Source organism: Mastomys coucha, unplaced genomic scaffold, assembly GCF_008632895.1.
Source record: "Mastomys coucha isolate ucsf_1 unplaced genomic scaffold, UCSF_Mcou_1 pScaffold16, whole genome shotgun sequence".
Lineage (NCBI taxonomy): Eukaryota > Metazoa > Chordata > Mammalia > Rodentia > Muridae > Mastomys > Mastomys coucha.
The window spans coordinates 42,354,150-42,370,439 of NW_022196898.1; the positions used below are offsets into that span (position 1 = coordinate 42,354,150).

The 16,290-nt window shown below is 40.3% G+C and overlaps 1 protein-coding gene across 2 annotated transcripts in view; it reads right to left on the reverse strand.

Moving 5' to 3' along the window:
- Snx27 (sorting nexin 27) overlaps positions 1–16,290 on the reverse strand; it is a 79,579-nt gene that overhangs the window by 33,304 nt on the left and 29,985 nt on the right. For both annotated transcript variants that reach the window (XM_031374719.1, XM_031374720.1), the window contains exon 3: positions 1,479–1,671. In XM_031374719.1, coding sequence (XP_031230579.1) covers positions 1,479–1,671 — 193 coding nt within the window. The remainder of the gene's footprint in view (positions 1–1,478; positions 1,672–16,290) is intronic.

Consider the following 16,290-nt stretch of genomic DNA (forward strand, 5'->3'; position numbering starts at 1 on the left):
AGACACAGGGAAAGTAAGAACAAAGGAAGGAGAGGAGGGAAGCAGGTAACTAAGTGACTGGTTATCTAATCTAGGGTAGCTCTCCACCCCAAGGGTGGTAAACTACACTGACAATTTTATTGCATTTTTAAAGTACTCTCTCTAGCATCCCTATAGCATATTCAGGGGCCAGTTTACTTTAGGAAAAGGTAAAAACAGGGGGTTTTATTACTTTCAGGAAGCAGCTCTTCAGGAAGAAGGCTCACTGCCAATGTTAGTCGGAGTTTTGTTTATTTGTTGTAAATGAATTGTGTCAATTAGTCTTTACACAGTTAATCTTATAAACTAATATTCTAAAAGCACCCGCTGCATAATGTAGTGATCTGAATGAGAATGGCTCCCACAGGCTCATGTGTTTGAATGTTTCATTCCCAGTTGTTGAAATTGTCTGGTGGGGACTGAGGTGTGTGGCCTTATTGGAAGAAGTGTGACACTGGGGGCGTGGGTTTTGTGATTTCTACAACTTACAACAAGTCCAATCTCTCTTGTGGATGAGATGTAGGCTCTCAACTATGGGCTCCAGAGCCTTGCCTGTCCAGCTGCAGGCCTACCTGCCACTGTGCTCCTGTCATGATGGCAGTCACAGACTCACCCTCTCAAACTGTAGCAAGCCCCCAATTAAATGCTTTCTTTTATAAGCTGCCTTGGTCATGGTGTCTCTTCAAGGCAACAGAAATGTAATTAAGACACACAGTTAGCAAGCTATATAGCTATGATATAATACAACCAGGCAAGTGTCTTCTCACAACAAGATTATCTTATTCAGTCATTTCTTTGCCTTTCTAGAGAAAGAAATATTGCAGTACTACATCCATACAATCCTGAATTATCATTTGGAAGCTCTATTAATTCTCCCTATTGAGAACAAGGAGATTGTCAACAGATAAACAAACCTATAGAGGAACAGCAGTAAAAGGAATAAGGAATTTTTAATGCAGGATACCCCAATGAACCAAGAATCGTCAATGCACCATAGTAATATATTTATAGGTAAATATAATCCTATACGTAGAAGACCAGGAAGGGCCACCAACAACTTCATTTTTCTGTTATGAAGTTCTCTACAAGCTAGCAAAGCGGGGTACCATCACTGTAGTGAACACTGCAGCCTTGCCATGAGGGCCCATATCATTTGACACTTCTTATCAAGAACATCACTTCCTTACATTACCCATGTTTAAGAAACAGAGCTATGCAATTTAGGAATTCAGCATAGTAAAGTTTAATGGACTCGCTTACCTTTTAAACATTTTTAAAACTTACGTTTATTTATTCACCTGTTTGGGTGAGGTGCACACCTACCATTGCAAATGAACAGCAGTGAGAGGACAGCCTGTATGAGATGCTTCTCTTCTACCTGTGGGTCTTGGGGTCTGAACTCAGGTCATTAGCTTTGGTGGCAAGTGCCTTCACATGCTAAGAAATGAAGCCTGGCTTACCTTTTTCTAGATATTCTTCCAACCCGCGACGCCGGGCATCTAGCTGTTGTTCCGACAATGAGAATGGCCACTTTCCTGGGAGTCGAGGAAATGTAAAGTTGGCAAACTCTCTCTTCAGGTTTTGGTGCAGTATGGCAAACTCCCGGTACCGCTTAGAACACAGCTGCCTCCCAGCCATGTAAACATTGTATACCTGGTGAGACAGAAGAACAAAGAACTCATAGTCATCTAAAGTCAGTGCATACTGGCTAGGTGTATTTCTATGCACTACACAAAGAATCACAGTCATTTTAATAAACATGGCAAAAGTACTATGTACAAGAGAGCTACTCCTTTTGAGGAGTTATGATCTCATTTTTACCAGTTTCTCTAATATCTGAATACCTTCAAAGGCAATTACTAGTGTTTTTTTTGTTTGGTTGGTTTTTTTTTTTGTTTTGTTTGGTTTGGTTTGGTTTGGTTTGGTTTTTCGAGACAGGGTTTCTCTGTGTAGCCCTGGCTGTCCTGGAACTCACTCTGTAGGCCAGGCTAGCCTCAAACTCAGAAATACGCCTGCCTCTGCCTCCGGAGTGCTGGGATTAAAGATGTGTGCCACCACTGCCTGGCCCAATTACTAGGTTTTAAGGTTGAATTAATTTTCAGAAAGACAGAAGTTTCTCAAAACCATTGCAATGAATGCAATGAGTGAACAAGCAAGCTAATAAGGAAGGAAAAGAAAACTTAGGCTTTATTATAGGACAGCATGACTTGACTGACATGTGTAGCTCATACTAGCTAGCTCTATAGTCATTTCAAAGGTGGTCAGAGGTAACAACTTGTGGGAGTCATCTCTCCCTATCCTGTTGGTCCCAAGAAAAGTCAGGTTTTCTAGCTAGGTGGCCTTTACTTGCTTGGCCATCCCATCAATCCTAGTTGGCCCCAAACTCCTGAGCTCAAGTGATTTTCCTGCTAAAGCCAAAGGAACAAGCTACCACTTCCAGTTCTATGTGGTTTTTCTACTGGAATTTTTGTTGTTTGTTTTTGAGACAAGGTCTCAATGTGTAGTACAGGCTAGCCTTCAATTTAAGATCCTCACCGGGCAGCGGTGGTGCACACCTTTAATCCCAGCATTCGGGAGGTAGAGGCAGGCGGATTTCTGAGTTCGAGGCCAGCCTGGTCTACAGAGTGAGTTCCAGGACAGCCAGGGCTATACAGAGAAACCCTGTCTTGGAAAAAAAAAATAATAATAACATTTAAATTAATTTTTAATTGTTTTCCCTAAATATTACACAATGCTTTATAGGACACCTAAGCTGGATGTCCTCAAGTGGTCCATAGTCAACCGCTTACTATAAATAATAGGAAATTGGACGTAAAACAGAAAACAACTCTTCCAGACATGAGACAATGGGCAGCTATTAACTGTGATCCCCAAGACAAGGAAACGAGTAAGATGAGCCCTACAGTTCCTTGGCTCTCTGCCTGGATAACTTCTAAAGCATGGATCAGGGAGGCCCCATGAACCAAGTAGGCCAAAGCAGCCAGACTTGTGGGGCTAAGCACAAGCAGGCTCCAGGTCCCCTTTAATTCTAACTGAGCAGCAATCCAAGGAAAGAACTCTCACCAAGGACAGGATAAATGAACAACTCTCAGAGTTCACACAGGTTTACAATAACTCAACTTTCCTCCAACCAGAAAAAAACAAAACAACAACAACAAAAACCAGACTTCCCTCAATTTTGTGACTTTTAGAAGAGAACAGAAAGGGCATGCTCGAGGAAGGAGACTAAACTAGTTCTAGGGCGGTGGTGGCAGTGGTGCATGCCTTTAATCCCAGCACTCAGAGGGCTGAGGCAGGCTGATCTCTGTAAGTTTGAGTCCAGCCTTTTCTACAAATCGAGTTCTAGGACAGCCAGGACTGTTAAATAGAGAAAGCCTGTCTTGAAAACAAACAAACAAACAAATACTAGTCCTAGAATAAGAGCTATTCTAGCTGGGGATATACCTCATTCATACAGCACTTACCCGGTATACTCAAGGCCTTTGGTTTGATTCCCAACACTTTATAATTTATTGTGTTTTTTAAAAAGCTATACAATGCCAAGTATGTTGGTGTATGCATTTAATCTCAGCACTCTGGGGGCAGAGGCAGGTAGTTCTCTGTGAGTTCAAGGGCACCCTAGCTAACATAGTGAGTTCCAGGACAACCAGAGCTACATCATGAGACCCTGTCTAATACACACACCTCAAAACCCTCATGATGGGGCTGGAGAGATGGCTCAGCAGTTAAGAGCACTGAGTGCTCTTCAAGAGGTCCTGAGTTCAATTCCCAGCAAACACATGGTAGCTGACAGCCATCTGTAATGAGATCCGATGCCCTCTTCTGGTGTGTCTGAAGACAGCTACAGTGTACTCATATACATAAAATAGATAAATCTTAAAAAAAAAAAAAATCCCACATGCTGGAAATTCTCCTGAGACGTCTTCTGGCCTCCACACACACCACAATAAACAAACAAATACACAAGAAGTAAGTAAATATAAATAAATGCAACAAAAAAAGAGAACTTGTCTGTTGTATAGACACTCAGGTAGCAATGGAAGAACACTGAGAAGCCCTGAGCTGCCTCCTCAGCTGCCACTCTCAACAGCAACAGCAGCCACTCAAGAAGGTAAGGAGAGCTACAGCCTAACCTAAGCCAAGTTTACAACGTACCCAATTCCCTAACAGAGAATTCCCTAACTGGGCATGTCCAGTGCCCAGTGATTTCAGTGCTTAGTCTTATCAGTAAACAATGATGACAAAGAATGAGGAATGTAGCGATGGAGAGATGGCTCAGCGGTTAAGAGCACTGACAGCTCTTCCACAGGTCCTAAGTTCAAATCTCAGCAACTACATTGTAGCTCACAACCATCTGTAATGGGATCTGATGCCCTCTTCTGGTGTGTTTGAAGACATTGACAGTGTACGCACATATATAAAATAAACAAATCTTTAAAAATAAAAAAGAGGGCTGGCGAGATGACTCATCGGGTGAGAGCACTGACTACTCTTCCGAAGGTCCTGAGTTCAGATCCCAGCAACCACATGGCAGCTCACAACCATTCATAATGAGATCTGATGACCTCTTCTGGTGTGTCTGAAGACAGCTACAATGAGCAGAGGTCCGGAGTTCAATTCCCAGTAGCCACATGATGGCTCACGGCCATCTGTACAACTACAATGTACTCACACACATAAAATAAAATAAATCTTAAAAAAAAAAATGAGGAATGTAAAAACCAACCAGCTAACACCATCTACACAAGATAGAACAAGAGAAGAGAATAGATAGGCCATCCAAAAGCTTCAGCCCAATAACAGTCTAAAAAACAAGAAAATGGAATCTCAGGAAGACAAGAGGAGGCAGAAGAAATAGCTCAACAGTTAAGAGTCCTGACCGATACTCCAGAGGATCCACCTGGTGACTTACAATCCTCCGTAATTCCAGTTCCAAGGGATTCTACACCCTCCTGTGGTTTCCAAGAACAATAGGCATGCATGTGATGCATACATACATGCAGGCCAAACGCCAATACATATAAAATAAATCTTTAAAAAATCTTTTTAAAAAAAGCTAAGAGAAAAAGAATGGAAAACTGAAGAAATACAGACACACTGGCTGAGATTTTTCTAAAATTAACAAAAGATACTAAATCAGCTTCCCTGAACAGGATAAATACTGAAAAAAAACCCCTCTTAAGACTTACATAAATCAAAGATAAAGAAAAAAAATTTTGAAGACAGCCAGAGGAGGTTAAAATATTATATAAAAAAGACCAAAAAAATAAAATGAGCAAACATCTCATCACAAACTATATAACCCAGAAGCCAACATTGTGCATGTGTGGTTTGTTTGTGTGTGCACACATGTGCATGTGCAGCCATCTGCATGGAGGTTCAGAGGACAACATTCAGGATTTGGTTCTCTTCCTCTATCCTATGAATACTGTGTATGGTACTCGGGTTATCAGGCTTGGCAGTGGGCACATTTTTATCCCTTGAGCCAATCTCACCAGCCCATGGTGTGGCATTCTCATAATTTAAAAAAAAAATTAAGAAAAACATTAAACCATAGTTCTGTGTCCTATAAAAGTATCTTTCAGCTAGAGCCGCAGTACACACCTTTAATCCTAGCACTTGGAGGCAGAGACAGGTAGATCTCTATGAGTTTGAGGCCAGCCAGTAGCTTGGAACTTGTTATGTAGTTGGTTCCAAACTCAAATTCACCTGTGTCATCTCCCAAGTGTTAGCAACCAAAACTCTCCTGGCTTGCTTGCTTGCTTGCTATAGCCCAGGCTGGCCTAGAATTCCCTACATAGTCTACGCTGATCTTAAATTTACAATCATTTTCCTGCCTCAGCCTCCCACATGCTAAGATTACAGGCTCCCAGTCACTCTGGCTCTCCAAGCTTTTTCCAACAGGAACTAGAGCTTTTAGTACAGTTTTAGTAGCTAGAGATTCTAGCCCTGTGAGTCTCTGGATTGATCCCTAGTATCGCATAAACGAAGAATAGTGGTACACTTCTGTAATCCCAACACTCAAGAGCTTCAGGCAGAGGATCAGGAGTCCAATGTCATCCTTGGAGGCCAGCCTGGGATACATAAGCTACTGTTGTTCTTAAACTTTTCAAACTAGCAAAAACTGAAAAGGACAGACACATTGTCTATAACAGATTTGCATACAAGAAAAGATAACTAAAGCTCTTTGGGCAGAGGAAATGTGCTATCCTATGAAAACTAGGTTTATACAAAGTAATGAACCACACCAGAAATAGTATGAGGTTAAATTGACCTTTTTTTCCCCCTTTTCTTACTATTTTCAGTCACTTTAGAAGCAACTTGGAAGAGCCAGAGGCAGCAGTGCAGTTGGAGGGCAGAAGCCAGCGAATCTCTATGAGTTTGAGGCAAGCCTAATCTACATAGTGAGTTCCAGGACAGTCAGAGCTATATAATGAGACCCCGTCTAGAAAAATAAACAACAGCAAAAAACAACAACAACAACCCAAAAAACAAAGAAATGTACTTGGCTTTAGGCCAGTGAAGTGACTCAGCTGGTAAAAAGCACTTGCTGAGTCAGCCTGCCGGCCTGAGTTTGATCCTCATAGCCCACAGTAGGAGGCGAGAACCTACTCCAGAAAGTTGTCTTCTGGCTTCCACAAGCACACAGCAGTTTGAACATGCTCCCCTCACCACCACACACACACACCAAAATTAATAATAATTAACAAAATATTTTTTAAAAAATTGGAGTCTGGCTCAGTGCTCACATCTAATCTGAGAACCAAGGTGTAGCCAGAGCTGAAGGCAGAGCTCAGTGATAACCTGGCTTGCACAGGTTCTGAGTTTGACCCCAGCCAACCTCCCCAAAAGATACCATTTAAAGCAAAGTTAACAGTATAATAGAATTATAACATAAAAGTAAATGAATAATAACAATAATACAAGGGATGGAGGTATGACAAACACTCATAAAAATAAAACATTTGAAAGCAGATGTTTATAAATTAAAATGTATACTATATTCAGAACAAATACTAAGAAAAGAAAACAATAAATTAGACCTAGTAAAACAATAGTATATTCTATTAACTCAAAAGGAGACAGAATTGTTTAAAATAAATAAATAAATATATAAATAAAGATAGACAAGACCTACAAGGCTGAAAAGAGCAAGAAAAAGGAGGAAGATGATTTGGGAATGAAGAGGATGAGGTGGAGGAGGAAGAGGAGGAAGGAAGACAAAAGATGAAGATGATGATGAATAAGTTGGTTCTAGTGCAGTTTTTTTCCTTGTCTATAAAGCATTTAACCCCGACTCCCATACATAACTCACTCCTTTTAAAGATAAAAGTTGAAATGAAAGGAAAAAAATATAGACAACATCTAGAGAACAAATGAGTAAGATGCTGGAGTAAGCAGTTATAGCAATAATTACACTGTCAATAATTTAATACTTCAAATAAAGACTAACATTACCAGGTTACATGAAGAATCCCAGTTAGAAGCTATGTATAAGAAACATACTTTAAAGCCTGGTATGTTGGTACACACCTTTATTCCTAGCTCTCAGGGAGCCAGATCTCTGTGAGTCCAGTTTGGTCTACATAGTATGTTCCAGGACAGCCAGAGTTAAAGAGTTACACAGTGGGACTTTTTCTTTAAAAATAAATAAATAAAAAAGGAAGAAAGGAAAAAAGAAAAAAAGAAAAAGAAAGAAAGAAAGAAAGAAAAAAAACCCCAACATACTACTTTAATTATACAGACAGCACAAAAGAAAGAGCATAGTAAACATAATGAAGACAATAATCAAAATAAAGTTGAAATAGCCAGAGAAGCATTTTAGAACAAAGAGTACTACAAGGGATAAAGATTTCATAATGTTAAAGAAGCCAGTCCATCAATAATAGCTTTTTACACATTAAAAAAAAAAAGTATAAAACTCAAGGTTATACTACAGGTATTATATAAACTCACTGTAAACCAATGTTACTACTGATAAAAACTCTGAACAAAACATACACAAACAAACCTGAGTATTTTGTTTGTTTGGTTTTAGTTTTGGTTTTTTGAGACAGGGTTTCTCTGTTGTAGCCTTGGCTGTCCTGGAACTCACTCTGTAGACCAGGCTGGCCTCGAACTCAGAAATCCTCCTGCCTCTGCCTCCCGAGTGCTGGGACTAAAGGTGTGCGCCACCACTGCCCAGCTAAACCTGAGTATTTTGAACAGTGTTCTGCATAGCTCTCTAACTATAGAGGAGAGTCAAAGCCTCAGACAGAGAGCTGAACAGGGTGTTCTACTTGTTTATTGTCAACTTGACACAAGCTAGAAACATCTGAATAAAGGGACTCTAGGTTCTGAAAATGGCCCCAATAGAATGGCCTGTAGACAACCCTGTGGGGAATTTTCTTTTCTTTTTAAAAGTGTTTCATTTCTTTCTTTTTTTTTTTTTTTAAATGTGCATTGGTGTTTTGTTTGCATGTATAACTGTGAGGGTGTCCCCCTGGAACTGGAGTTACAAACAGTTGTGAGCTGCTATGTGAGTGTCAGAAGTTGAATCCAGGTCCTCTGGATTCACTGAGCCATTTCTCCAGCCCTGGGCATTTTCTTGATTAATGATTGATGTGGGTGCTGCCAGCCCCTGGGCAAGTAGTCCAGGACCTCTGCTTCAGTTCCTGCCTCCAGATTTCTGCCACAAGTTCCTGACCTGATTTCCCTGGGTGATAGACTACAAGGTATAAGATGAAATAAACCCTTTCCTGAACAAGTTGCTTTTGGTTATGGTGTTTATCACAACAACAGAAACACTAAGTAAGAGAGAAATTGGTACCGGGCCATGGGGTATTACTGTGACAGACTGGACCATGTTTTGGGGGGACTGTGAAGGAGTTTGGAATGTTCAGAGTTTAATGATTTGAATATAACTGTACCCTGGTTCTTCCAGCTTTTTTTTTTTTTCTTTCCCAGAGCTGAGGACTAAACCCAGGGCCTTGTGCTTGCTAGGCAAGAGCTCTACCACTGAGCTAAATCCTCAACTCTGGTTCTTCCATCGTTAAACACAAAAGTATGTGACTTGTTTTTGACTTTAAGGAAAGGGAGAGTTAGAAATTTTAGAAAGATTTTGGATATTTTAGAGAGACTACAGATATTTCAGAGAAATTGGATGTTTTAAATAAACTTAAGTATTAAAGACTGTGGAACTATTAAAAGTTGCAATGTTTCAGACTGTGATGCTGATATTAATATGAGATCTTCAGTATGATCAATTGTAACTCTCCTGCTTGAGGGCTGATTCTTCAGACCCTGCCTGCCTGCTATTTGCCACGCCTCTCTCCTGGTTCCAGTTACATCGGAAGTCCCGCCTCCAGAGACCAAAAAATGAGTTGCTGATTGGGCCAACATGCTGATGAACTTGGGGGAGGGGTTTTGCCTCACCTATAGTACCTGGTTTCACTTTTGTAACAAGTAAGATTGAATGAAACATGGCTGATTAAACACATTCGTGTTATGGCTAATTTTTTATGAATCTTCCACGTGGATTAAGGTAACATAATACAGCTTGCCAGGTCCCTGACTCCATTTTCCAGATAACCCATTCATATCGTTGCTGCTGGCAGGCAACAATCAATAAAAGAATGGTGAAGCCTGGCAGTGGGCAATGGTGCTGCATGCCTTTAATCCCAGCACTCAGGAGACAGAGGCAGGCAGATCTCTGTTAGTTCAAGGCCAGCCTGGTCTACAGATCAAGTTCCAAGACAGGTATGGCTACACAGTGAACCCTTGACTCAAATAAACAACCAAAAGAGGATGAAGAGGGATGGGGAGGAAGGCAAGGTTATACAGTCTTAGTAAATGATATGTTTGTGTATTAAATTAACACAGGGTCAACTATCCTGGCTAGTTTATTGTAAAATCAACACAAACCTAGACATGTGTGGGGAGAGGGAATCTTGAGAAAACGCCTCCGTAAAATTGGCCTTAGGCAAGTCTGTGGGCATTTCCCTGATTAATGATTGATGTGGGAAAACCTAGCTCACCGTGGATGGTGTCAGCCCTGAGCAGGTGTCTCTGAGTTGAGAAAGAAATTAGGCTGGGCAAGCCATCAGGAGCACTTCTCCATGTTCTTGTATTTGAGTGCCTGCCCTGAATTCTTCCTTCAGTGATGGATTGTGACCTAAGGGCTGTAAACTGAAATGAACCCTGGCCTCATCAAGTTACTTTTGGTCATGATGTTTTATCCCAGCAACAGAAACCCTAAGACACAGGGTTAACTACATTTAGGGGACTACACTACATTTAGGGGACACTGCAACGGATCTAAGTAACCAAAAAGCACAACTTGAGCAATTACAACTCTGAGAGAAGCTAGATAGATGGCATGAACCTACAGTCCCAATTGTTTGAGAGGCTGAGGCAGGAGGATCACTTGAGCCAAGAGTTTGGGGCTAGCACAGGACTACATATTGAGACATCCTCCTTCCCCAATCTCTTAACAACAAAAACCTCCAAAAGAAAAGCTAACATCTCCTTGGCTTAAATAGGAAAAGAATCATAAGCAACTGTGGCTGCCATAGGAATAGGTAATAAAGGTGCCCAGAAGAAGAGCTGGAGATGAGGATCTACTCTTTGAGTAAACATACATGTACTTTGAACTAATCTCTTTTAGAATGCTGTGTACAGACACAAAAAAGTACAGCTGAGGCTGGGGATGACTCAAAGGGCAAAGTAGGTAAGTTAAACCCTGTCAGATACAAGGTTGAGAAAGATATTTTGTGACATGTCTATGGTTAACCTAACCAATATTTATTCCAACAGGCATGGTGGTACACACTTGTAATCCCAGCACTTTGAGAAACAGAGACAAGAGGATCAGGAGTTGTTCTTGCTTTGAAATAAGCTTGAGGCCAGTTTGGGCTACATGAAACATCTCAAAACACAGCAGAAGAGGCTTGGTGGATAAAGTGCTTGCTATGCAAACATGAGGACCTGGATCCCAACCTGTAATACTAGCCCCTCAAAGGGGCAAGGAGAGGATCCCTAAGGCAAGTCAGCTAGACAAGCTAAATTGGAGAGGTCTCGGTTCTAGTAGTCTCAAAATATAAGACAGAGCATGACCCAGGAATACATCAATGTCAACTTTTGGCCTCTACACATGCAAACACACCCACCAGCCCACAGACATGCAAACGTACATACATACCACACATATATCCATACACCTACCCAGACATGAAATATATATACATGATACACATATAACACATTCATATACATGTATCAGACAAACACACATACATGCATAAAGGCATATACACACACAATATAACCAATGCTGAGAGAAGTAAACTGAGATTTAAGATCATATAAATAAAGAAAAATCATCAGTACTCTTCAGAAGAAGATTATAGAACCCAGAGTCTACACAATGTAACAGTCACAATATCCAGGATATAAACAAAAATTAATATAAAAGAGTTAGGATATTGGCCATTCTCAAGGGAAAGCCACTCACTCAGTTGAAGACAACCCCAAAATGATGTAAGAATTGAAATGTCCAGACATAAACTGTCAACAGACAGAAACAAGTTAAAAAAAAATAGTCACTTATTTATCTGCTGGTTCTCAGCAATAATGCTGAGATACTTCAGTGAGGGAAAACATATTCTTTTCCAAATAAGTTGCTGAAATAACTGGCTATCTGCTTTTAAAAACAGATAAAAGAACCTTGGTGCTGTGAGCAAGATGGCTAATAAGAGAGGCCCAAAATATTTCTCTCCACAACAAAGTACCAAATCAAAGAAAAAACAGGTATTCGGTGGAGTGTTGGAAGCACAGCTACTGTCCCCAGCCCCAGGAAGCAGCTGGACAAGCTGCCTTGAGTGAAGTGGCATGTGACAGAGACAGTAGACAGCACAGAGGCACACAATGGTCTTACAGAGAACGTGGTTGGGGGATGGAGAGAGGATTAAGAGCACTTGCTGCTCTTTTAGGACCTCAGTTTGGTTCCCAGGACTCATGGCAGGCAGCTCACAACTGCCTGTTACTGCAGGTTTAGAGGATTCAATGCCCTCTTCTGGCCTCTGTGGGTATTCATACATACACAAATAAAAATTTTATATTTATATATTTAAAGGGGTCAGGACATTTATATATATATGTGTATATATATAATATATGTATATATATATATAAAATATGTGTATATATATGTGTGTGTGTATATGGTATATATATACCATATATATATATATATGTGTGTATATATATATATATATACACACACATATATATATGGTATGGGTGGTACATGCCTTTAATCCCAACACTCAGCCTGTCTACATATCAATATCCAGGCCAGCTGAGGCTAAATAGTGAGCCTATATCTCAAAAAATAATAAATGAATAAATAAAATGAATAAAGGGAACTATGTTGTGGATGGGCCAGGTGCTTGTTCTTATGAACCAATTCCCTAATGAATAAAGGAGCCAATCACTGGGCAAGTAGGTGGGACTTCCAGGTTGGACAGAGGAAGGGAGGAAGAGGAGAGAGCTGGGTCCTTTTGGAGAAGGATAGCATGAGGACAAGATGTAATTACGAATGTCTCCCAGTTTCAATAGTGGACCCACCACTGGAGGATTTAAATTTAATAAGGCATATGAGATTAGAACTTTAGTTGCTGCACCCAGCAATTGAGTTACCGTTGTTTCTGAACTAAGTTTGTGTTGTGTTTCCCTTCACAAGGAAGCTCATCTGGGTTCAAGAGAAAAAGGTATAGTGGAAAAGTGTGGGTTTGCCGGGCAGTGGAGGCGCATGTCTTTAATCCCAGCACTTGGGAGGCCGAGGCAGGCAGATTTCTGAGTTAGAGGCCAGCCTGGTCTACAGAGTGAATTCCAGGATAGCCAGGGCTACACAGAGAAACTCTGTCTCAAAAAAACAAAAAAAAAACAAAAAAACAAAAAAACAAACAAACAAAAAAAAAACAAAAAGAAAAAGAAAAAGAAAAAAGAAGAAAAAAAGAAAAGTGTGGGTTTGCCAGATATGCACCACAAAGGCCATAGGGCTCTGAAGCATGGGGCTGGTGTGGTAACGACACCAGTGGGAACTTAGCAAGCTCTTGGAGACATCGGGAGCTCGGCCAGAGAGTCTCTACGAGATAAAACAGGTCAGCCTTTGCCCGCCAGTGCATAGCCAACTAGGCCACTGGGGCAGAGAGTTCAAGCTCCGGAACATGCCGGTTCTTTTTTTTAATATTTCCCACAACAGAACTAAAATGAATAAAAGGAACTACAGTCTTTATCCTTTTCTCTCTCAAGATCAACCCTGAGCCAAGAGGACAAGAAAAAGATAAACAAGAGGCCCATGGATACCTGAAACATTTGCTATTAAAAGATTGCAACCAGCACAGGCTCTGGGCCCAGTTTGGGGAGCAGCCCAATTACTATTATCACTGTCCATTAGACTGTAACTACATTGTACTTACCCATCTCTGCTCAGTTCCTATTCTCATCCTGAGACTTATACACCGAAGCCTTATAAAGCAGCAAAATACCTGCCCCTAGGCAACTAGATGGATCCAGACCTGTGAACCTCTACAGGGCTTTACTCACCTTGCCATAAGCCCTGGCTACCCATTTTTCCTCTATACCAGGAAGCATATATGCAAGTTAGCCATAAAAGCTCTGCAAAGTTATCCATGCAGCCCTCAGACAGACAGATACCCCATCTGGGCCCACTGGTACCACCTGGCAACCATGTAGCACTAGACACCGGTATATTTTCTGCTCTACTACATGCCATGCTGTGGATATGCATACTTATCTAAACTCATCAACATAACCCTACACTGACACTGTCCTTAAAAAATGTGATTAACACACCTCTGTTGCTGCACCAGCTTCACCTCACCTATATTCTACAGGCCCTCCATGGTAAAGCCACCTCCATGCACCACAGAAAATGATAGGCACACTCTATGCCTAAACCAACCTGCCCAAAAGAGCTGCATTCGGGCTGGTACTATAATCATACAACTCATGCAACACTAAAACATTCAGACATCACCCAAGTTGATTACCGACAGAAGCTACACAGACACTACGTTTAAAGCACTCAGCCCTAACCAATGCCAATGAACCCTATTCAAGTGACAGTGTGGGGTTCACTGCAAGAAAAAAATGTTCATTTTCTTAATGAAAACTATTCTGTGAAATAGATAGAGATGACAAGATGGTTCTGTGGATAAAAAGCACTGGCCACATGAGCCAGTTTGATTCCTAATCCTGTGGTGTAGGGAGAGAATGGACTTCAGGGGATCCGACACCCTCTTCTAGACTCTTTGGGCACCAGGCAGCCATGTAGTATACATACATCCATATAGGTTAAACACTCATGCACATAAAATTTAAAAAGAAAAAAGAAAGGAAGGAAGAAAGGAAAGAGAAAGAAAGGGGGAAAAGCTATTCAATGAAGAGCTAATGAAAAATTTTCAAATCCTGGAGAAGATAATTCAGGTTATCAGATTTAAGCAATATAAGATCTTCTCGGAGGCATCTTTGGTCAAATGTCAAAAGAAGACAAAAGGGAATCGTAGAAATGAGCCAGGTATGGTAAAGCTTGCCTATTAACTCTGGAGATGGAAAGAGGAAGGCAGGGAATTCAGCATCATTCTCAGCCACATGGTGAGACCAGCCCAAGCTACATAAAACCCTGCCTCAAAAGAAGGAAAAACATAAGCTAGAAAGTGGTAGCTCACACCTTTAATCCCAGCACTCAGGCGGCAGAGGCAGGAAGATCCTCTGAGTTTGAGGCCAACCTGGTCTACAGATTGAGTTCCAGGACAGCCAGGGCTACACAGAGAAACCCTGTCTCAAAACACACACACACAGCTCTGCTTCCCAACTGCTGAGGTCATGTCAGCCTCGTGCTCTTGGCACCATGACCTGCCTGCAATGATGAGAAGAACCAAACAATTCCCAACCCCCATATACAGCTTTAAAATAAAAGTCAAATTATATATGAGAAAATCATTATACTAACATCAGATTCTCAGGAGAAACTTTGTAGTCAGAGGAGAAAGGGATGATACATTTAGAGTACCAACCTAATACACCCAATAAAGCTTTCCATCCAATAGAAAAAAGAAAAAGGAGAAAAAAAATGAAGTATTTTCAAGAGAAGTAAAAAACTGAAACAATTCATCACTACCATGTCCTTTACTAGGAAAAAATATCAAAAAAAAAATCATCATGAAAACACAAAGCTCACTAGTAGCCTACATATACAAAAGAGGAAGAGAAAACAATTAAACCTTATTAATACAAAAAAAAAAGAATCAAACCACAAAAAAAAGAACAAAAAAGGTTATTCAGATGGCTCAGTGATTAAGGCACTGACTGCTCTTCCAGAGGTCCTGAGTTCAATTCCCAGCAACCACATTGTGGATCACAACCATATGTAATGTGATCTGATGCCTTCCTTTGGTGTGTCCAAGGAGAATGGTGCACTCACATACATAAAATGAATAAATGTTAAAAAAAAATTAACAGAAATATACAAAATTACTAGGAAAAATATATAACAAGAACAGGTTTTTACTTATTGATAATCTTGAAAGTTACCAGATTAAATAACCCCTTAAAAGATATAGACTGGCCAGAGTAAAACAGGACCAATACTAAGCTAGTTGTCGGAAGCCCACTTTACTAAGTAAAGGCAAAGACCAAAAGTAATGGATGGAAAAAACGTGAATCAGGCAAACAAACTAAAAGCAAGCAATAGTAGTTAAAACAAGTTTTAAGTAAAAAAAAAAAAAACAACAACAACAAAAAGTATATAATGAAATAAAAGTTATCAATTGTAGTGATAAAGGAACAAATTCAACAAAAATAAGGATTGCAAATATATGTATACCCCAAATATGTATGCAATCCAACTATATAGAGCAAACATTATTATACCTAAAGGGAGAGACTCTAGTACAATAAATAGAAACTTGACACAACACCTCCATCATTGGGTAATCACCCAAACTCCTCCAAAATATCAACAACAAAAGTCAAGGCTAACCTATTCTAAGGACTAAAACATTTATACAACACTTTAAGAGTTACAGAATACACATTGGTTTCATCATTAAATAGAATCCCATGGAACTGACTGCATGTTAGGGTATAAATCAAGTTTCAACAAAGTCAAAGGTTATAATCATAACCTGTATCTTCTCTAATCTCTGTGTCTGTCTGTCTGTCTGTCTGTCTGTCTGTCTGTCTGTCTCTCTCTCTCTCTCTCTCTCT